Source organism: Macrotis lagotis, chromosome X (genome assembly GCF_037893015.1).
Source record: "Macrotis lagotis isolate mMagLag1 chromosome X, bilby.v1.9.chrom.fasta, whole genome shotgun sequence".
NCBI lineage: Eukaryota > Metazoa > Chordata > Mammalia > Peramelemorphia > Peramelidae > Macrotis > Macrotis lagotis.
Window position 1 is genome coordinate 170,239,921 of NC_133666.1, and position 23,196 is coordinate 170,263,116.

Consider the following 23,196-nt stretch of genomic DNA (forward strand, 5'->3'; position numbering starts at 1 on the left):
TATTTACATGATTATGGTCATTGTGTATATTCTTTTCTTGGTTCTCCTTACTTCACTCAGTCTCAGTTCATGTGGACCTTTTCATGCTTCTATTTTCATTATACACATAATTTCTTACAACAGTAAGATTCCATTACATTCACATACCACATATCTACTTTATTTCTAATTCTTAGCCATCCCAAAAAAGTGCTACCATTAGTATTTTGAAATATATTGGGGATTTTTTTTCTTTTTTAATGGCTCCCTTGAGGTTTAGAACCTGTAAGTGAATCTCTGATTCAAAGGGTATGGACATTTTGGTCACTTTATTTATATGATTTCAAACTGCTTTCCAAAATAATTGTAATATTTCATAGCTCCACCAACAGTATGTTAGTTTGCCTATCATTCTACAATCCCTCCAACCTCTACCATTATCATTTTTGTCATTTTTGCCAATTCACAGGGTGTAAAATGAAACTTCAAAGTTGTTTAGATTTGTTGTATTTCTCTTATTATTAGTGATTTGAAGCATTCTTTCATGTGTTTGTGAATACTTTGCATTTCTTCTTTTGAGAGTTGTATGTTCATATTCTTTAACAATTTATCTATTGGGAGGGTTTTTAGTTTTATATCTAATAATATGTTCTGATTAGAGGCATACCTCAGAGGTATTGTGAATTTGATTCCTGATCACTGCAATAAAATGAATATTGTAATAGTCACAAGAATTTTTCCTTTTCCAGTACATAAGTTATGCTTATACTATACTATCATCTATTAAGTATGCAATTATAATGTCTAAAAAAAGTACATGCCTTAATTTGAAAATTCTTAATTGATAAAAAATGCTAACAATCAATCATTTTGCTGGTGGAGGGTCTTGCTTTGATGCTGATGGCTGCTGACTGATCAAGATGGTGGAGGCTGAAAGCTGGGATAGCTATGGCAATTTTTTAACATATGACAAAAATGAAGCTTGCTGTATTGATTGACTTTCCTTTCAGAAAAGATTTCTCTGCAGCATGTGATGCTATTTGATAGCATTTTATCCACAGAACATCTTTCCAAATTGGAGTCAATTCTCTCAAACTCTTTATCAACTATATTTAAATAATATTGTTGTGTCTCAGAGAATATAGAAGCCTGGAGAGAGAGAGAGAGAGAGAGAGAGAGAGAGAAGAGAGAGAGAGAGAGAGAGAGAGAGAGAGAGAGAGAGAGAGAGAGAGAGAGAGAAAGGAACAGCTATTTGCTGGATCAATCAGAACATACACAACATTTACCAATTAAGTTTGCCATCCTTTATGGGTACATATGCCCCCCCAAATTGTAATAGTAACATCAAAGAACACTGATCACAGATCACTGTAATGTATATATAATATTATTGAATATAATATTATTGAAAAAGTTTGGTGAGGGGGGCAGCTAGGTGGCACAGTGAATAGAATACCAGCCCTGGAGTCAGGAGTACCTGAGTTCAAATCTGGTCTCAGACACTTAACAATTATCTAGCTGTGTGGCCTTGGGCAAGCCACTTAACCCCACTGCCTTGCAAATAATAATAATAGTAATAATAATAGTAATAAAGAAAAAGTTTAGGGGGGCAGTTAGGTGGCATAGTGGATAGAGCATCAGTCCTGGAATCAGGAGGACCTGAGTTCAAATCCAGCCTCAGACAATAATTACCTAGCTTTGTGACCTTGGACAAGTCACTTAACCACATTGTCTTGTGAAAACCAAAAGAGAAAAAACAAAAAAGTTTGAAATAATGCGATTATCAAATGTTTCAAATTGTGAGACACAATGTGAGCACTGTTATACATGCACGATGCTGGGTTGCTCCAAAGCTTCAAATTGTTAAAAAAAAAAACCAACACATCTATGAAGCACAATAAAGTTCAGCACAATAAAATGAAATATGACTGAATTCTTTCTATTTCTTTTTATTTTGCTGTTATTTCACTCATTTGTTATTTTATTCATTGGATTTTCTGCTCTCTTTTTGAATCACCCTAGCTAAGGGTTTGTCAATTTTTATTAGTCTTTTCAAAGAACTTCTTTGCCTAATTTAGAGGGGTTTTTTTATTTTTTAAATACATATACAATTCATTAATCTTCTATTTTTCTATTTTGCTAATATTTGGGTACTGAGAAATATGTGTATTGTTTTTTTGCAGACCCATTTAGAAGATGCCATAAGTCTGTTTAACTCTAGTTTCTTTAGAAGATCTATAGTTCCTCTTTCAGTTATTTTTCTGTTGTTCCATTGATTGTCATGTCTGACTCTTCATGACCCTGTGGACCATATAGTACATGGAGTTTTCTTGTCAAAGATAATGGAATAGTTTGTCATTTCCTTCTTCAGGGGATTAAGGTAGACAGAGGTTAAGGGGACTTGCCCAAGGTCAAAAAGCTAGTGTCTAAGGCCTTGAACTCAAGTCATCCTGACTCCAGGCCCAGTATTCCATCCACTGACTACCTAGCATCTTTCTATTAGATTTATCCAAAATTCAGAAAGTGATTTGAGGTCCCATCATTGTGTTACTATGTCTTCTTGTTGCTTAGATAATATTTCCTTTATGAATTTATATGCTAAAGCATTTGAAGTAATTAAGTTTCTTATTGATGATAGTTTGTTGCTTATGGTTCCGTTCAGTGTTAACAGTTTCTTCATTCATCTCTTTTTGTTTGCTTTATCAAATAACATGATTACAACTCCTGCTTTTTGGATTTGTTTGATTCATAGTAAATTTTTTCCCATCTCAATTTTATTTTGGATATGTCTTTGTTTTTGAAATGAGTGTCTTGTAAGTGACAGTAGGGGATTGTTGTCTTATCTAATCTGATACTCTTTTGTTTTATTGGATTAGGCCATTCACACTTAAAATTGAGACACTACATTCTCCAGTCTCTCTAATATTGATAGATTTATTCAAGTTAGGATTTTTTCCCCTCTTTTGTAAACACAGAATTACAGTCCTTCAGGTATTTTTCTTTCATGTTTTTTTAAGGTGGTCCTCACCCTGATCTCTTCTTATTTGTTACTCCTTTGCATTTGGGCTTTTGCTTATTAGATCTTTTTTCTCTCTCTTGATTTTTATCTGATTATATAATTCTTTTTTTTTTTGCAAGGCAATGGGGTTAAGTGGCTTGCCCAAGGCCACACAGCTAGGTAATTATTAAGTGTCTGAGGATGGATTTGAACTCAGGCATTCCTGACTCCAGGGCTGGTGCTCTATCCACTGGACCACCTAGCCACCCTAATTATATAATTCTTATTCTTTTTCCCTTCCCTTCAACTAGTACTGTTCATTAGTGTTTTAATTTTAATTCAATTTTTCAGTGTCCCTTTCCAAAAAGGAGTTTTCTCACTCTCTTCATTATCCATCCTCTCTGTCTACTCAAGATCTTCATTCATTGATTGATGATTCCTATAATTATCCCTTTTCTCTGAATTCCTCAAGTGTAATCAAGGCTTCTAAGATATCTATTCTAGGCTCTCCCCTCTGGGTGGTTTCTTTCACTGTCCTGTGGAACTTGTCCCATGGATTCCTCTTTTCCATATTGCCTCACTTCCAGAACAATGCCAATTAATGCAGATATCAATGAGAACACTGCTCCAGGGTAAGGCCCCTTCTACCACATCCCCAATAGTACTGCCCACCACTGAACTATACACTCTCCTGATTATATCTTTCCCCCATTTGCCTCAAAATATTCTCCCTCAATCCATGTTCTCCTATTCTCTCCTATGCCCACAGGAATCCCAATATCTCCCTTTCCAATGTAAGACTACCAATCAAAAACCAGATCCCCAGGTTATACTCAGTGATATGCCCCTATGTCCCTTCACATACCATTTCTCTTCTCTCTCAGAAACATTTATCAGTGGAACCTCCTCCCACTATCAAAGTAAGGTCTTCCTTTTCCTCACTTTTCAATCCACCCTCCTTCTCACCCATTCTCTAAAAACTCTTCTTTCTGAAACCAGAGGACTCCTGCCCCTTACTGCTGGCCCTTGACACATCATACATTCCTTTCTATCTTCCTGCTTCCCTTATTCTTTTTCTCATGTACCCTTCTTCCCATCAAAAATAAATATAATAATTCATCTATAGTCAAGTAATACCTTGTTCTTTCCATAATGTCCCATGCCTGTATTTACTCTTTCCCTCACCTTTACTTTTGTCTCCTTATGTACATTTAGAAAGAAGTTTTTTTTTCTTTTTTTTTTAAGATTTTTGCAAGGCATTGGGGTTAAGTGGCTTGCCCAAGGCCACACAGCTATGTAATTATTAAGTGTCTGAGGCTGGATTTGACTCCAGGGCCGGTGCTCTATCCACTGCACCACCAAGCCATCCAGAAAAAAGTTTCTTAATGTTCTCTAATCACTCTAGATATTGCTGCTGTTGGGTGCTACATTTGTTTTGAATTTCTATTATTTGGGTATTCAAGAAGTAAATACTCTATTCAGTTCTGGTTTGGTTTTTTTTTTTTCTAAAAAGATTCAACTATCTCTTTATTATTGAACATTCATCTTTTGTCCTGTATGGCTAAGCTCATATTTGTGGAATAGGTTACCCTGGTCTGCATCCTGAGCTCCATGGTTCTTTGAAATGTTATTTCATTCTCTCCAGCATTTTCTGGTGAGTGCAGAATAGTCTTATTTGCATTTAATTTCCTTTATATTTGAAAGTCTTCCTTCTGATAACCTCTTGTTTCCAAATTGGATTTTTAAATTTAATCGTGTGTCCTGGAGTTTTTTCTGCCTTCATTTTTTTTCTGGAGGTGATCTGTGAATTCTTTCAATAGATGTATGTTTTGCAACATTCAGAAGTTTTGTGCATTTCTCTTCTGTTATTTCCTGCCATATGGTATAAGGGTTTTTTTCCTTGTCATGGCAAAACCTATGATCCTCAGATTGTTTCCATACATCCTATCTTCAAGATCAGTATATTTTGCTTGCATAGCAAATATATTTTCCTTAAATGTTAATGTTTTTTGCTTCTAGAATTCACTTCTGTATATTTGCATTCCCAATCTTTTTTTTTCCCCCTTTGGTGAGATTCTTCATTACAGATTCTAATTTTTCTTTTATGCCCATTATTTTAGTAGTGAAGTCATAAATTCTGCTCTCATAATTCTGATTTCTCTTTTGAAACATTTAGGACCAGCATATATATATTGTGATTCCCATGTTCTCTTCAAATTCCTTTACAAATTAATTAAATGTAAGATAATTTTCCTTTATTTCGTAGTATTTATTCATAGACACCTGAATTCACTTACTGGATCTAAAAGTCATGGTTTCTTCTGCTGCTAATTTTCTCCCTGTTGATTTTTCAGTCATTAAAAGGATTTTCCTAAAGAGCAGGTCTTATCAAGTTACTTCTCTTTCCCAATAAACTTTTTACCATGAACTCTTTGATCCAGTGACTCTAGCCTTCTGGATGTTCTTTGAACAAGACACTCCATCTCTTGGTTCCAAGGATCCTGTCCCTCAGGTCTGAAACTCTCTCCTCTGCTCTTTCCACTGACTTCCCTGGCTTCCTTTAAGTTCCAACTAAAATCCCATTATATACTAGAAGACTTCCCAAACCCTTCTTAATTCTTGTGCCTTCCCTCTGTTAATTGTTTATTATCCTCCTGTATATAGTTTGTTTTGTGTATGTATATGTATATGTGTGTGTGTATGTGTGTGTCTGTGTGTGCATATCTATATGATGCAGGAGACAGAAAATAAGTTGGATTTAAAGATCACACCCTTTGGGACAGGAAAGACTAGTGTGTAGACCATCACTCATGTGCAATGAGTACTGTCTTGACCAGTAGAGGGCCACCCTTGTGGCATGCGTATTGGAAAGCACCTGGAGTCAGGTGCTAACCACTCCTCAAGTACCATCCTTGTCCAATCCACTGTGGAAATTCATTTAAGGGATCCCAGAAGAGAAGCTTTCTTCTTCCTTCTTTCCTCCCTGTTGCAGGATGACCACTTTCTCTAAGTTAGAACCATGTGCTCCTGGCCTAGGCAGCTGAAGAACTAAGATCTCTTATTTTCTTATAGCTGCTTTTTCCTTTCTTCCTTACCCTCAGGAAGTCTCAGCTAAAACTTTGTTATTCACCCTATCCTCAAGCTTGCTCTCTTTCTCCAGGGAAAAAATGATTTTAATCTGTCAATTTGCTGGTTTGTGAAATTAAAAAAAAATCCCAAGTTATTTCAACTTCAAAGGCTAGTTGTGAATTCTTTCACTTTCACAAGAAGCTGCAATCTTTATTGGTGGCACCAATTTCTCCCACAACACATATATATCTTTGCATATCATCTCCCTCACTAGACTGTTGAGCTCCTTGAGGTCAGGGGCTCTCTTACTTTTTTTTGCCTCTTTTTATGACCACAGTACTTACACAGTGTTTGGTACATAGTACATGCTTAATAAAATTTTTTTTTATATTTTTGCAAGGCAATGGGGTTAAGTGGCTTGCCCAAGGCCACACAGCTAGGTAATTATTAAGTGTTTGAGACCGGATTTGAACCCAGGTACTCCTGACTCCAAGGCCGGTGCTTTATCCACTACGCCACCTAGCCACCCCATAAATCTTTACTGATTATTGATTGACCTTATGTTCAAAGTCTGAGTTTTCTTCTTTCTGAGATTTCTGGTACTTTCAGTCTCTTTTTTTCAAATTCCTGATTTTCACCTATTTACTTTTTGTCTTAGTCCCCTCTGACAGTGATTTCCTTAGACTTAGGCCTCAAAGCCCCTCAGGCTCCACAGTTCATCAACTTGGGGTCTTTGTCCCAAGTGACTTTTGGATTAGGGTTAGTAAGAACTGACTCTGCTGGGTGCTGTGACTTTCCCTCTTAGTAGAGTGCTATCCTTGTCTCTCTACACAACCCTTCCCCAACATACACGTATAGTGTCCTCCCCAGGTGACCTGTTCTATTCCCTTTGTTCTTCAATTTTCTAGTCCAGTACCAATAATTCAGGGCTTTTACCATGCTGACATTTTTGCTTCTGACTGACTGTGGCCAGATGATTGCCTGATGCATCTCCAGTAAATTTCCATAGCCTGGAGTTGGGGTCTCCACAGTACTGGAGCCAGGGAGGGGGGACCTGAATGCAGGAATAGATTTTTTTGCAGGTCTCTGTGTCCAGTCCTTGGATCTTCTAACATAGCCTGCTTATAGGTAACCTAGAAGGTTAGGGATGGATGCTGAGTGATCATAAGTTGAATGTTTGTTCATAAACTTAGGGGCTTTTTTCTTAAACTTTTGAATTCTAGGTGTCTTAGGCCATGGAAATAGTTGAAATGGCTTTATCTTTAGGTGATAATTTATGTTTCTGGTTTGAAAGGTCAGGGAGATCAGAGAAAATGTTTTATCCTCCATTTTGTTTTTACATGACCCAGAAGTCCCCTAACTCTTGATGAAAAGTATGATGGCTCTCTATAATTGTTATGTCTTCAGGATGTACAGTAGAAGGGTAAGTGGTACTATCCTTTCCAGAACAAGTTTTAAAATTCCAACATGAATTGAAATCAAGTTCATTGGCTTGAGTTTGCCAACTCTAACTTCTTCATTTTGAAAATTTATGCTTGGGCAGAACAGCATTACTTGCCCAAAAACAGAGGCAGAATTGTGACCAGAACCTAGTTCTCCAGATGTTCTTTTCACTTATACCATACTGCATGTTACCTCAGGGCAGGGATTTTTGACTTACATTTTTTGTATTTACCATTGTGCCAAATATAGTTCCAGTACACAGCAAATTATCCAAAAATATTGGTTGGCTAAAACTGATCTATTTATAAGGCCAGGTAGTCCAAAACTTATGGTTGTCTAGAAAGTTCTTTGTAAACCTTAAAATTCACTGGATAGAACATAAAACCATGTTGCTGCCTCATTCTGGTAGGGGTGGAAGAACCTAGATGTCCTTTACTCTTTAATCCAGTCTTCCTACTACTCTAGGAAAGGAGCACTCACTGCCTCTGGAATCAAAGGTCCTGGGATTCAAATCTCTGGCATTCTCTGTGGAATGCTGGTATGCAACAAAAACAATAATAGCTGAAGTTCATCTTGTGTTTGACATGTATATGATTTCATTTGACCCTCACTACAATTGACTCTCTAAGACTCACTTTACTTGGGGCAGCTAAGTGGCAGTGAGTAGAGCACCAGCCATGGAGTCAGGAGGTCCTGAGTTCAAATCTGCTCTCAGATAATAACTGCCTAGCTGTCTGACCTTGGGCAAGTCACTTAATTGCATTGCCCCTTAAATAAAAATTCTAAAAAAAAAAAAAGATTTACTTTAGTCATCTATAAAATGAAGGAGATGGATAGCCACTAAGATCTCTTCCAGCTCTAGATTTATGATCCTATAACTTGTGCAATAGTCATTCTGTAAATAGTTTCTGTTAAATTACTAATAAAAGAGGTGTAGATCTTCCAATACTGTTTAATTTTTAAAAAATTAAGACTCCTTTGAAATCAGAACGTCTTTTTTTTTTTGGCAAGAGATGTGGCATTAATCACAACAGTTAAACCTAACTTTTTAGAAAGGGTTTACCCATCAACAACTCTAGAAAAAGTGTGAGCCCTCCCAACATCCTTCCAGAATCCAGTTGACATACTTAAAATGATTGGCAACTCTAACATTTCAATTTAAAGTGTTAGCTTTTAGTTGTTATTAACAAAAGTCTATGGGAAGCGGCTAAATCATTCAATCGAAGCCCTCTCCCTCAAGAGAGCCGGGTGGAAGGGATTTCTGCGCCGTCTCCTCGCCTCGCCTCCCGCCCGCCAAACCCCGGAGAACTGATACAAGAAGTCTCCAAAGTGAGAGGAGAAGAGGGGAAAAAAGGAAAGAAAGAGGAAAAAACATGGAAGAGAAAGAAAAACCTCCACAGACACGTCCCAACCGGAGTGCTCGCGCAGCACGTGGCGGAGCTTAAATCGGTGCTTGCCGGCTGTCTGGATGAGGGGAAAGTAGGACTGTGGGCACCGGCCACGACAGCCCCCAAGGGCTCCCCGGGAGACCCCCCTGCCCGCCTGGAGTCAAGCCCCACTTGGGCAGGGGTCGGCTCTGCCCCCCAGCCCCGGCCACTTACTGTAGGTGACAGTGACGCTCACGGAGGGCCCTGACATCTCTGCCGGGGCCGCTCCCTCGGACGCCCCGAATCCCAGGCCGGGCGCTCATCCACCGGGGGGCCCCCAGGTTCCGAGCCCGCCCTCGCTGCTGCTACCAGGGCCAAGCTGCCCGGCGCCCCAGCCCGGCCGGCTGCTGAGCATGCTCAGTACGGCTGCCAGAAGACCCATCCGGCGAGGCGGCCAGGGCCACTGGCCGGAGTTTGGCGCCAGCCGGAGGCTCCGGGGCGGGGAGGGGGCTGCGTGGGGAAGGGGCGGGGCGCAGGGAGGGCGCGCGACCACCCTCCGGGCTCCACCCGCTTCAGTTTGGGCTTGTTAGTGGTTAGTTTTGGCAAGGCCAAAGTGACTTGCCCAAGGCCACACGACTAGGTCATTATGACTGCTGTGTCTGGATCTGCATTAATTTCACAGAAACTATTTACAAAATGACTCTTGCACGGGTCACAGGATCATTAACCTACAGCTGGAAGAGACCTCCGGGGCTATCCAACTCCTTCATTTTATATTTAACTAAAGGGAATCTTCTTTTATGAAGTGTCTGAGGCTGTATTTGAACTCAGGGCCGGTGCTCTATCCACCTAGCCAACCCTATTTTTAACTTATATTTAAGTCACTGGCTTGCTCAAGGAAGTGGAGGAAGGGAGAGAATTTGGAACTCAAGATTTTGGAAATGAATGTTGAAACTTGTTTTTGCTTGTAATCTGGGGGAAAAAATAAAATGAAATATGTCTATGTGTTTTTCCAACCCTTTCCTGAGTACTCTGTCCTTTATCCCACCTCTTCTCTTTCCTATCTCTTGGAGTCCCCAGTTCAACTATTACTTCCAAGTGGAAGTTCCTCCTTTAAACTTTCAGAACACTTTGCAGCTGAGTGTCTTATTTCCTATTTATCCTGTATATAATTTCTGTGTGTGTGTGTGTGTATATACATATATCTATATTTACATTTTATATATATATGCATATATCTATTTTTACATTTTTGTATATATATTTACATTTTTGTATATCTATATTTACATTTTTGTATATATACATATATTTACATTTTTGTATATATACATATATTTACATTTTTGTATATACATATATCTATATTTACATTTTTATGTATACATATTTCTATATTTACATTTTTGTATATGTATATTTAGATTTTGTATATACATAAATCTTTATTTACATTTTTGTATATACATATATCTATATTTACATTCTTGTATATACATATATCTATATTTATGTTTTTGTATATATACATATATCTATATTTAAATTTTTGTATATATAGATAGATGATATAGATCGATATAGATATAGATGTAGATGTAGATATAGAGATAGAGACAGAGACAGAGACAGAGACAGAGATAGAGATAGAGAGAGATATTTGTTTGCTTACTATCTTCCTCAATAGAAAGGGCAGCTCTTGAGGGCTGTCTATTGCCTTATTTTATATATTGTCTTTTTTTGTATTCCTAGAGTTTATCATATTATAGTTTATCATAGTAGGTACTGAATAATAAATATTGATTGACCTTGAGACAACTAGGTGGTGTAGAGAATAAAACAATGGGTCTATATTCATCTACTTCTGTTCAGATTGTGGCCTCAAACCCTTACTAACTGTGTGACTTTGGACAAATCACATAATCTCCGCCTCAGTTTCTTCAACTATAAAATGGGGATAAAAGGAGATTTTTATAAAGCACCTGGAACATCATGGACTCTAAAAAAAAAACTTGTTTCCTTCCATATTTTATAGTTTTCTATCATCTCTGAAACTAGAGTTTCATATGCACATTGTAGACCAGGCGCTTAATAAATACTTATTGAACTAATGCAATTATCTCTCCTAATAACAGATTTAATGTTAGAGAAGATGGGGGGGGATGTTTAGTACACCTTGTTCCCCTCCATCTCTAGGAGTAACTGGTCTCTTTTTTTATTCCTCACACAAGACACTCCTGATCATTTTCACTGGTTGCCCCCCATGGCTCAAAAGCTCACCCTCCTCATCTCCACCCATTCTCTCAGCTAAAATCCTATCTTCTGCATAGAATTCTTTCTCAGTCCCCTTTAATGCTAATTCTCTCTCTCTCTCTCTCTCTCTCTCTCTCTCCCCCCCCCTCTCTAAGATTGCCTCCAAATTAATCTGGGAAATATTTTTGATCCTATATAGTTGTTTCCTTATGGTCTCCCTCAATCAAATTACAATTAACAAGTGCTTTGGCATAGGAGATTAATAAATTTGTTGATAACTTGTTGAATGGATCATTGAATGAATGACTAACTTGACTAATGAGATAATTTTTTCTGCAGAGAATTATTCGACATCTTTAGAAAAGCTCTATTGTTCTTTAGCATTTGAAGAGGAAGAATTTCTTTGAAAACTCTGTATAACTACTTGATTTTATCTCCAAGAACTTTATTTACCTTCTCAATTAAACCTGGTAGACTTCAAGCTCTCTAAAAACAAGGACAAAACTTTCATCTTAGTATTTTCTAGCAGGTAATACAAAACCTTGCAGGCATTCTATGTGCAATAAGTGTTGGAAGGAATGAATAAAAATCCTTTTGTGCTTTATAGTTGCTTGTGAGTGATCATATAGTTAGCACAAGATGTTTCTTCAAATTAGAGAAACCAATACCCCTTTTCAAAGGGTTCCACACCTGAGTTTGAGAAAATTCTTTTCCTTTTGGCCATAAAAAATGCTTATTTAATTTTTAAGTCACTGTAAAGAAATTTGGGACAGCTAAGTGACAAGAAATCACAAAGATCTAAGTTCAAATTTCACCTCAGATACTTGCTGGCTGTGTGACCTGGGCAAGTCATTTAAACCTATTTGCCTCAGTTTCCTTATCTGTAAAATGACCTGGAGAAGGAAATAGCAACCCACTCTAGGATCTTTGCCAAGAAAACCCCAAATGGGGTCAAGAAGTATTGGACATGACTGAAAAATGAACTCAACAACAAAGAAAATTGTTCTTATAGACTGTCATTCATTTTTTAAAAAATTCATTGTTAACATCTATGTCTAATCTCATCAGTATGAATTTGGAATCTAATTTATTTGAATTTGAAAGCTTCATCTTCCACTTGCTATTGGTATTGCTGAACCCAAAGAGTGAGATGGAGACCAAAATTTGATGTTTGGAGATCTTTAATTTCCCAGGGACTGACTGGGGATGAAAAATACCCAAATCAGACAGTACCTAAGTGTTCAGGGGATAGGGTTTTTTATAGTGTTTTGAGGGGCAGGGTACTGAGAACAAGCAGGATACAGAAGCAAAGACAGTAGTTAGATATATTTTCTTGACTACTACAAACATATGTAAACATATGGTTCAGTATAGATAGGGGACTAGTCAGAGTGGGAAAGGGTCAAGGTCTTTCTGTTATGTCTGAACATGTTTCCTGAGATGGAGGAAGTCTAATATTCATGGGCTTCCCCACAGGTTTGAAGGAGTGAAATTACTATTTTATGGTTCCAGTTTAATCTGGGGAAGGGAGGCAGTCTGGGAGGAAGCAGGAATTTTACAGTACAGCAAGATAATTAGGCTAACAAGGGTGCTTTGTGAATCTTAGGCAAATTTATGGTACATCTGTGACCCCCAGAGTCAAGCATTTGGGTGCTGTCAGATTATTTTCAGACCCAAAGGCACCTAGCCAAAGTTATATTTCTAAGGAGTTTCTCAGGGTCCAGAAAGGTGTCAAGGACTACAGGAATTACACAAATATTGATATTGTACTTCAGTAGGACCTTGGTCAAGGCACTTAACCCATGTAGGTCTCAGTTTCCTCATTTGTAAACCTATAGACTTTTAAATTTCCATCTATAGAATCATGATTAAGTAGATTTAGATTTTATTCATTGTGATGCATTATCAATATAGCCTACCTTTGGCTCTGTCCCCTGGCAACTAAAAGACTAAAAGACTTAGGAATCTGAGGAAACAACCTACCTGTCCAACAGAGGGCAGAGGAGGAAAGAAGGACAGACCTCTTGGACATGGTGAATTTCCCAAAATTCTGGTCTCTTACTGACTGTGGACATGATCAAAGACCAATAACATTTATATTAATTGAAAAAATAAAATTATTATTAGAGTGGGAGAAGGTTATTTGATTGATGTTCATTTTGTTTCTTAGATGAGGTAGCACACAAATGGTCCTTAGAGAAATTTTAAAAAGGACAGTGAATCTGAATATAGAATTGAAGGTGAGGTCAAATACAGCTGAAATCTTGGTCTATGTATATAGTGCTATGTAAATTTGTGGTCTGAAGGTAGTATCAGTTGTACATTTATTGAAATATGAAAACATGCTACTTTATACCCATGAGCATTACTAGAAATTTGGTTTCCTAAAAGGAGGGAAAATATGGAAAATGTATTTGAAATCAGAGAATATCAAATCCTGTTCTTTATTTTACTACCTATGTGACCTTGGGCAAGTCATCTTTTGCTAGGTTTTTCCCTATTTAATTCAACAAGTATTTAGTATCTGCTATGCATCAGGCATCATGATAGTGATAGGTATACAATTTTTTTAAATCACAGTCCTTAATTCTTTTTTTTTTATTTTTTTGGTTTTTGCAAGGCAAATGGGGTTAAGCAGCTTGCCCAAGGCCACACAGCTAGGTAATTATTAAGTGTCTGAGGTTGGATTTGAACTCAGTACTCCTGACTCCAGGGCTGGTGCTCTATCCACTGTGCCACCTAGCAGCCACCTAGCTGCCCCCTACAGTCCCTACTCTTAAGGAACTTATAAGGAAGAGTGAGGAATAATATAAGTCTATGAGTAAATAACTACAAAATATTTGTTTCAAAGGGGAGTGTGTCCAAAAAGACAAGGCCTGTCCTCTCTCTGGGCTCAATTTTCTTATCTGTAAAATATTGGGGGTGAATAAGATGACAAACATCTTTTTTTTTAGGATGACAAACATCTAAAGTTCCTTCTTGCTTTTTAATACATACATTTTATAGTTGTCTACAAAATGATAGGGTGGGTTAGATTAGGAATTTTTTAAAATTTATTTTTAATATTCATTTTTTAAATGTTGAGTTCCAAATTTTCTCTCTCCCACCACATCCAAGGAAAAGGCAAGCAATATGATGCTTAGTATACTTGTGATGTCATGAAAAATATATTTCTATATTAGACTTGTTGCCAAAAAAATGGAAAAAAGTGAAAAGCAAGGGGCTTCAGTGTCTAATCAGAATTCATTAGTTATCTCTCCGGAGGTTTTTGCCATTATGAAGTCTTCAGCATTTTCTTATATTGATTGATCAGATTAACTTAAGTCTTTCACAGTTGTAGAGTAAGAATTTTTAACCTTGAGTCCAGGGATTTTTTTAGAAAAATATTTGGGTAGAGTCTGGGTGACTTGCTTGGGGCCGCACAGATGGGTGATTGTTGGGTGTCTTGAGGTCGGATTTGGACCCAGGTGCTTCTGGCTCCAGCGCTGGTGCTTCATCCACTGCACCACCTGACAGCACTTATTTTTATTATTATTATTATTATTTTAGTTTTTTCTCTTTATTGCTCATGCGGGTCTATATTATTTGGGGGGAAGGGTATTGTTAACTCTTAAACAAGGATATTTTAGTAATGTATAAAAAAATCACTTGACAAAAATAAGAATAAATAAATAAATATAAAAAGGAAAAAAAAATTCGGGTAACTAAATATAAAAAATTGCTTTACTTTGTAATCCTGTGTATTTAAAAACATTGTGAGGTTTCCATAGGCTTTACCAGACGGATGAAGGAGTTATCTGCCACAAAAAAAGGTTAAAAAGAAGCCCTGAGGCACAGGATGTCTAGGGGTCCCTGCAGTTCCACATCCCCGAGCCCAGCGCCCTGTGCTCCCCGAGGAAACTGCAGTTCGCGTCCCAGCCGCGGTAGCATCTCCCGAAGCAGGACCGCCCAGGGAACGCCCAGATCGCGGGTCGCCTCCAAAACCCGGACGAGAGAATCTTGCTAGGCCCGGATCGTCTCTGGCGTGCAGACTGAGCACGCGCAGCGGGGGCCTTCCGGCGGGGCGGAAGCCCGAAGGAGGCGGGGCCAGCGAGGCCGGGGTGCGGTGGGCGGAGGAAGTGTGGAGGTTTCGCTTCCGGTTTTCCTTGGAATTCTGTTCCCCTCCCGGCTTAGCCCTTCTCTGGCCGGGAAAAAAAAATGAACCGATTTTTTGGCAAAGCGAAGCCCAAGGCGCCGCCGCCCAGCTTGACGGACTGCATCGGCACGGTGAGTTAGCGCTGTCTCCGTGGGACCCCCCAGCCCCCTTCCCCCGACGTCCCTGGTGGGAATAAGCCCGAGGTCACGGCGATGGGGGAGGGAGTCGGGCCGCCGAGGCGGGAAAGGGGCAGGGCTGCTCCCCCCGAACCCGGAAGTGAATTTGCCTGGGGGTGGGGGGCTTTACCTCCAGGGAAGGAGCTGGAAGGTGGGGGTCAGAAAGAATGAGGGGGATGGGACGGGGGTGGAGAGGAAGAAAAGGGCCGGTGCCCCCTTGGGGAGCTGGTGGGCGCGCCAGCCCTCAAGTCCTCCAGGCAGCACCTCCTTTCCCTAACTTGGGGAGAGGTGTCCAGGGGACCCCCGGCCCCTTCAGGAGCAGAGACCCTGCTTCATCTAGTCTTGCTGTGCAGTGAGGGCAATGATGCAGACGGTAACAGACCTCCAAGTGGCCAGCTTTACAGCTTGCCAGATGGCGCACACACTGGAACACTGGGAGGTAGATGTTATCCATTTAAGGGAAACTGAGGCAGGCACAGAGCTTAAGTGACTTGCCCCCAAGGGTCACAACAAATTATCTTCTGGGAGTTAAACCTGGCTCTTTTTTTTTTTTAGGTTTATGCAAGGCAATGGGGTTAAGTGGCTTGCCCAAGGCCACACAGCTAGGTAATTATTAAGTGTGGGAGGCTGGATTTGAACTCAGGCCCTCCTGACTCTAGGGCCTGCGCTCTATCCACTGCACCACCTAACCGCCCCAAACCTGGGTCTTCTTGTCATCAAAGCCAACCCAATGGCCCTGGTCATAGTGTGAGACGCAAAAGTGCTGACTTTTCAGAAACATAGTGCTAAATTAGTCTAAGCCGAAGGCCTCAGTTTCTATTTCTCAAGAATCAGGTGAGCATGAGAACCCAAATCTCCGGCTAGAAAAATTGTGTCACCCTAACTTTATAAGATGTAAACAAAGACAGACCCTCCTGGGAAAGCTTAGGTATACTGTATACTCCCCTTCTCTTGAGACCATCAAGTTTGACCAATTGTTGTAAGGGTCTGCATAAAAGAGGAGGGGAAGGGGGTTGTGGTTTTTGTGGGGTTTTTTTAATCCTGCTTCAGTTTCTGTAATTCAGCTTTTCCTTCTCTCTCTCTCTCTTTCATAGAGAGTTAGAAACTGCCCCACTTCTTGCAAGAACCGAATTAAATTTTAACTCTTTGCTGCCACTTTGAGAGGACTCCGAGGAGTAGTCATTTTGGGTTAGGGTTTCAATACCCCATACAATAGTGATTCCCTGTTGCTGCTATGTTTTCATTGTTGGATCTCACTGTCTCAATCGGGTGAGAAGCACAAATGTGGCCCATAATATTAAAAATTAAAACGTAATTACTTGGGGTGGGGGGTAACTAGGTGGTTAGGGCACCGACCCTGGGGTCAGGAGGACCAGACTTCAAATCTATTGTAAGACACTTGATACTTTTTGGCTATGTGACCTTGGGCAAATCACTTAATCTTATTGTCTTACCCCCCCCCAAAAAAATGTAATTAGAAAATATTTAACAAAATAAATATACAGTAAAACAGATGTTATAAATAAAATAGAACATCAACAAAATAAACCATAGATATTGCTGAGGAAACTAAGCAAATGAGGTTACATGATTTGCTCCAAGGGCCACATGATAACAAAAGTGTCTTAAGACTGGATTTGAACTGGTCTTTCAGACTCCCAAATCCAAAACTGACTACCTAGCTGTCACTTAGATCTAATCTAAAACAAATCTAGAAGGGCCAGCTAGGTGGCACAGTGGATAGAGCACTGGTCCTAGAGTCAGAAGTACCTGAGTTCAAATCCAGCCTCAGACACTTAATAATTAACCTAGCTGTGTGGCCTTGGGCAAGCCACTTAACCCCATTTGCTTTGCAAAAATCTAAAAATAAATAAATAAAACAAATCTAGAGAAAGACTTCTTAACCTAGGGTCCATGGATCCCCCTTCAATAAACATTTATTAATTAATAAACATTAAAGGCTAAAGTACTGGGGATTCAAATACAGAAAAAAAAAGACAGTTCCTGTTTTCAGGGATATTTCAGTATAATGAGAGATCCAATAGGAGTTTAGGGGAGAAGTCTGAGAAATCCTAGTCTTATAGCCAGGTAAGGAGCCAAATTAGAGCTGTCACTTGAGGTGAAGGTTTGGAAACACTGCCCCACCCTCCAGAGAGACTAGAGAATGATGGAACTCACTTCTTAGATTTCAGAGAATCTTTGAATGGGGGTGGGGGTGTTAGAAATAACATCTTTATTTTCACTTAATTCTAAGTGAATTTAGCATTTGCTTCAAAAATTAATCTTAAATTATTCTTAGAAAAAGTTCCTAGGCTTCACTAAATCTGTCAAAAATATAGGTGTATGATAATGTCCTATAGAATCTCATAGATATCTTCCTTTTTGATAAAGGAGGAAAATGATGAACAGAGAATGGACATAGTATTGAGTGGCCATGTCAGGATTTAAATCTGGTGCTTTGACTTCAGATCCAATGCTCATGCTACTAGGAAACACGATGACAGTTTGTTTTGTTGTTTTTGTACAAAGTGCTGATTTTTTTTAAAGTTTTTCCAAGGCAATGGGGTTAAGTGACTTGCCCAAGGTCACACAGCTAGGTAATTATTAAGTGTCTGAGGTTGGATTTGAACCCAGGTACTCCTGACTGTAGGGCCAGTGCTCTATCCACTGAGCCACCTAGCTGCCCCTAAAGTGCTGATATCTTCAACCAATACATATCAGCAACTTGTTTTTCATTTACAGTCTCAGAGATGCCAGATGCACCGAGCAATCAAGGGACTTGTCCAGAGTCACAGTAAATATCATGTCAATTAGACCTAGATCATCTTGACCCAAAAGCTAGCTCTCTACCAATGGTCATACTGTTTCTCTGCTGCTACTGTGTAAAACTGTGTCTGTTTCATCATTGTATCTGGGGGTCTAATAAAGAAGTATCGGGTAGCTAGGTGGCACAGTGAATAAAGCACCGGCCCTGGAGTCAGGAATGCCTGGGCTCAAATCCAGTCTCAGACACTTGGTAATAGCTGTGTGGCCTTGGGCAAGCCACTTAACTCCAGTGTTTTTAAGCCCTTAATAAATGGTTGTTCCTGAAATGGGAAGGATTAGTTGTCATTGTACTGAGTTTTATATACATTATTTTTGTTTTTTATCATAGGTTCATAGATTGAACACCAGGATCTCAGAGGTCTTCTAGTGTAGATATCTTGTTTCACATATGAAGAACTGAGGTTTTGAGAGGCTTGCATAGAGTACTAAAGGAGTACCAAAGGAATAAAAAAAAATTTGAACTTGGGACCTTTGACTCCAAATTCAGCACTTTCTACTGTATCTCACTACCTTTACAATAAATCTGTAAAGTATGTAGGGAAAAGATTTTTATTCCTCTTACTTGCTTCCCACAAGTGAGGAAAATGAGTCTTAGAAGGATGAAGTAATTGAGCTAAAGTTACCCAACCAGAATTAGCATGGTCAGCTCTGTAACTCAGGTTTTCTGATTCTTGTCTTATCATCTTTTTAAACAAAATTATTTATTTTTTCAACTCTATATAAAGATAGTTTTCAGCAATCTTTTTTTTTGTAAGGTTTTTGAATTTCACTTTTCTTCCCCTCTCCCCCGATAGAGAGCAATCTAATATAGGTTATACATGTTAAACATTTCCATATTAATCATGTTGTGAAAGAAGAATCAGAACAAAAAGGAAAAGAAACCATGAGAGGGAAGAAAACCATAAAGTATAAAATACATTTTAAAAATTGAAAATAGTAAGCTTTGATCTGTATTTGGACTCCATTGTTACATCTCTGGATGTGGATGGCATTTTCCACCACAAGTGCTTTAGAATTGGCTTTGATTATTGTACTACTGAGATGGGCAAGTCTGTCATAGTTATCTACCATTATTTATAATATAGTACATAGCAATTCATCATCCTAAGATGTGAACATTGTATCATAAAATTTTCAGTAAGAACCTCCTACTCTCTGATGCCTAGTATGGAGGTTACCCTGAATTCTTGAAAATGAATGCCAGATGTTATGTTTTGTCGCTTCCTACCAAGTTGGAAAGACTTTAGCTATAGCCCCATTACTAGACCAAATGTCTGTTTTGCCAGTATGAGCCTGAGTTCATGGCAGCCATGAGATGATGATATTTTTGACCACTGAAGTTCACAAAAACTGGCTATTAAGCTTTAAAGGGTTTTACTGATTTGTAGACTAAATATGAGTTAACAGAAAGGATTAAAGAACCTTAGCCTATGGAAATCAGGGAAGTAATAGTCCTAATGTACCCAGTGATCAAATCACTTCCTCAGGAGCATTATATTCAGTTATGAAGACCTCATTTTGGGAGAGATATTGATAATTTGGAGTAGGAGGATTAGGATGATAAAGAGCCATGACATCATTCCATATAAAGATTGTTTGAGGAAATTAACCTGAAGAAGAGAAGACTTAGGGAAATAAGATAACTATCTATAGTAAGTGGATAAAGGGCCCTCTTCTGAAAGAGAAGGTTGTTCTGCTTGCCCCCAAGTTAGAATTAGGAGCCCAGCCATTAGACAAAGAAACAAATTTAGTCTTGATACATGGAAAATCTTTCTCCCTTTTCCAAAAGAAGAATGGACTGCCCTACGTACTTCCCCTCGATAGTTATTTTCAAGAGAAGGCAAGAGTACCACTTGGGGATGTTATTGAATAGATTCTTTTCCAGATAAAGGTTTTAGGAAGTGACCTCTGATGTATCTTCTAATACTGAGATTCTCTTCACTATAGGTCAATGGATGAAAGAACCATGCCAAATAAAGCCTTTAATCTAATATTGAGAACACTTAATTTTCATGAATTCATAAAAATTAATAGACTGGATGACCTTTTTTGCAGTCCTTGAATGTTCAGTTCTAGGATAAGGGTATAACATCAGGGCAATAGAGTGGCAACTTCATAATTTAAATGATTATCTGTGGTTCCCTAGATATAGGGGTAATGGCATTAGACTGGAGCAAAAAGCCTGAGTATTAATGGCAGCTCTTCTACCTAGTAGTTAATGTGGCCTCACACAAGTCCCTTAACTTATAAAGTGGGAATGATAATTCTGGTCCTGCTTATCTCATAGAGTTGTTGTAAGGATTAAATGATATAATATATATGAAAGCCCAAGGACTATACCAGTGTAAGGTGATATTATTATCTGCTTCTCCCTACTAGATGGACGTGTTTTTGCTTCCTTTTTTCCTCTTTTCTTTCTTCCCTCTTCTCCCTTTGCCATGTGTGCCTGCATTTCATAATTATATATTAAAGTGAAATAATTACTCTTTTTCTTTCTAAAGGTTGATAGCAGAGCAGAATCAATTGACAAGAAGATTTCTAGGCTTGATTCAGAGCTAGTAAAATATAAAGATCAGATAAAAAAGATGCGAGAAGGACCTGCAAAGGTAAGATGGAATGTTCCTCAGAAGTTGGTGTATTGTATACAAAAATTGTATACAAAAATTTCTATGATCATGTGACTTAAATGGGGAAATGGAGGGTAGAGAGGGGAAGGAGAGTACTGTGATGGATGCTATTGAGAATTATAATAGAAATACCATAAGGAGGACACAATTGAATTAAATTCAACAAACAATTATTGAATATCTATTATATGCTAGGAATTTTAGATCAATTCTGAGACTGATAAGATATGGTATTTTCTATGAAGGAGCTTGCAGCCTAATAGTGGGAAAGTTAAACACAAATATAAGTTCAAAGATAAATACTAAAGAAGTGTTCCTCAAAATTTCTTTCCTAACCTCCTTTGATCACTTTCTAGTACTGACCACACCTCATCACTTGCCAAAGCAGAGGTTCTTTAAGGTTCTTATCACTGTTTCTCTTCTCCCCATTGTTCAGAAATCTCTATTCTTTTGAGGAGGAGGAGGAGGAGGAGGAGGAAGCAATATGTTATTCGTATCTATTACCCAGTCAAAATTCTGGTAGCTGTTGACCACAGACTGCAAGTCACTCTTTTTTTTCTCTTCTCTCCAACTCCTATCTAAAATTCCATACTAAAAGAATTCAACATACATATTGACTGCCCCCCCCCCCCCAAATACCCTAACCATTAAGTTCCTCAACCTGGTCACCTCCCATGAACTCTTCCCCCTACCTTAGCCACACACAAAAATAGTCATACCCTTGATCTTACTATTATCCACAAATGTATCCTTTTCAAGAATTCTGAAATCCACTTATCTGATCACAGTCTATTGACTCTGTCACCTCTCCCTACCAAATCCTACTTTTCATCATTGTGATTTCCAAACCTTGACTCCTCAGTTCTCTCCAGGACCATCTACCCTACACTATCAATCAGTCTCCACTTACTGGCTTCATTAACTTCCAGTTGAAATCCCATTTTCTTCAGGAAGCCTTTCCCAACCCCTTTTTAATTCTAGTCTCTTTCCCTCTCAATGATTTCCCTTTTATCTTGCACATAATTTGCATATATTTGTTTGCTTTTGTCTCCCCCTCTAGACACGAACTCCTTGAAGGCAAGGAGTTTTATCTCTTTTTGTATCCCCAGTGCTTAATACAATGTTGGGCACTTAATAAAAATTAACTGACTGACATCTTAAACTCAACATGTCCAAAACTGAATTTACTACCTTTGCTTCCAAACCTTGCCCTCTTCCCAGCTTCTCTTTTTCTGTTAAAGACACCATTCTTCTAGTAGCCCAGTTTTATAACCTCCAGTTGTCCTTGCCACTTTACTCTTCCTTATCCCAGATATCAATAGTAAATAAACAGGCCCTCAAGTTGCTCAGAAACAAAGAGCTTACAAACTAATTTTTAATACATAAAAGTAAATTGAAAAGGAGGAGGAAAGTAGCCAGCTTGGGGCATGAGAAAGTCTCCAAATACTGCAGCCCAGTGAGATATAAGATTTCTGAGCTGAGCTTTCTACTTAAATGGAGGTTTGAAGTTCCTGGCTTTACTCTATGGTTAGAGAAGCAGAGGGTAGGATGAGATGGAATTCCAAGACTGGTGAAATCTTGCAGGATAATGAGGTGATTCTAGTAATGAGCTTCCTTGGGCATAGAGGAGAAGTCAAGCAACTAGGAAGAGAAAGAAATCTCTCATTAGTTGTCACATCTCCAACATCTCTCACCTATGCCCCATTCTCTCCATTCATACAGCTGCTGCCTTTGTTCAGGCCTTCTGGCTTATTGTAGCATCCTCCAGATGAGTTTCCTTCCTCGAGTCTCTTCTCCCCAAACTGTCAAAGTAATTTTTCTTAAATACCCAGCTCTGACCATGTGATCCTATTCAGTTAAATCCTTTGATTTCTTATTGCCTCTGGGATAAAATGCAATCTCTGGTTCAACTTTTTTATCAGACCTCAAATCCATCTTTTCAGCTTCGTTGGGGACTACTCCAAATCATGCACCCTTTGACCCAGCCAAAAACCGTTTCTTATCTGTAACATGTCATCTCCCATTACCTTTCATCCCATGGGCCTAGGATCCCCTCCTTACACCGCCTCAAAGACCCTTTCTTCCTGTAGGACATAGCTCAAGTACCATCTGCAAGGTCTTTTCTCCTTTCCTCAATCACTAGCATGTATCTTCCCAAACTACTTTTTAAAAAAGAAAGTTACTTTGCATATATATTTGTATTTAGTAATATTTTATATTTTACATATGCTTTATATAGTCTTTTATACTTAATTTATAAAGTCTCTATACATATAATTTATATGTTGTCTCCTCCACTAGAGTGTAAGCTCCTTTCAAGAGG

General features: G+C 38.7%; 2 protein-coding genes across 6 annotated transcripts in view; one reads left to right on the forward strand and one right to left on the reverse strand.

Annotated features, from left to right (window-relative positions):
- Positions 1-9,319, reverse strand: part of BAG1 (BAG cochaperone 1) — a 49,753-nt gene extending 40,434 nt beyond the window's left edge. The window contains exon 1 of one of the 3 annotated variants that reach the window (XM_074205866.1): positions 9,091-9,319. In XM_074205866.1, the coding sequence (XP_074061967.1) occupies positions 9,091-9,127 (37 nt within the window). In that variant the 5' untranslated portion in view covers positions 9,128-9,319. The remainder of the gene's footprint in view (positions 1-9,090) is intronic. The other 2 variants (XM_074205860.1, XM_074205863.1) reach the window with 2 other exon arrangements.
- CHMP5 (charged multivesicular body protein 5) overlaps positions 1-23,196 on the forward strand; it is a 50,872-nt gene that overhangs the window by 12,268 nt on the left and 15,408 nt on the right. For all 3 annotated transcript variants that reach the window (XM_074205868.1, XM_074205869.1, XM_074205867.1), the window contains exons 2-3: positions 14,880-15,375; positions 20,748-20,852. In XM_074205868.1, coding sequence (XP_074061969.1) covers positions 15,307-15,375; positions 20,748-20,852 — 174 coding nt within the window. In that variant the 5' untranslated portion in view covers positions 14,880-15,306. The remainder of the gene's footprint in view (positions 1-14,879; positions 15,376-20,747; positions 20,853-23,196) is intronic.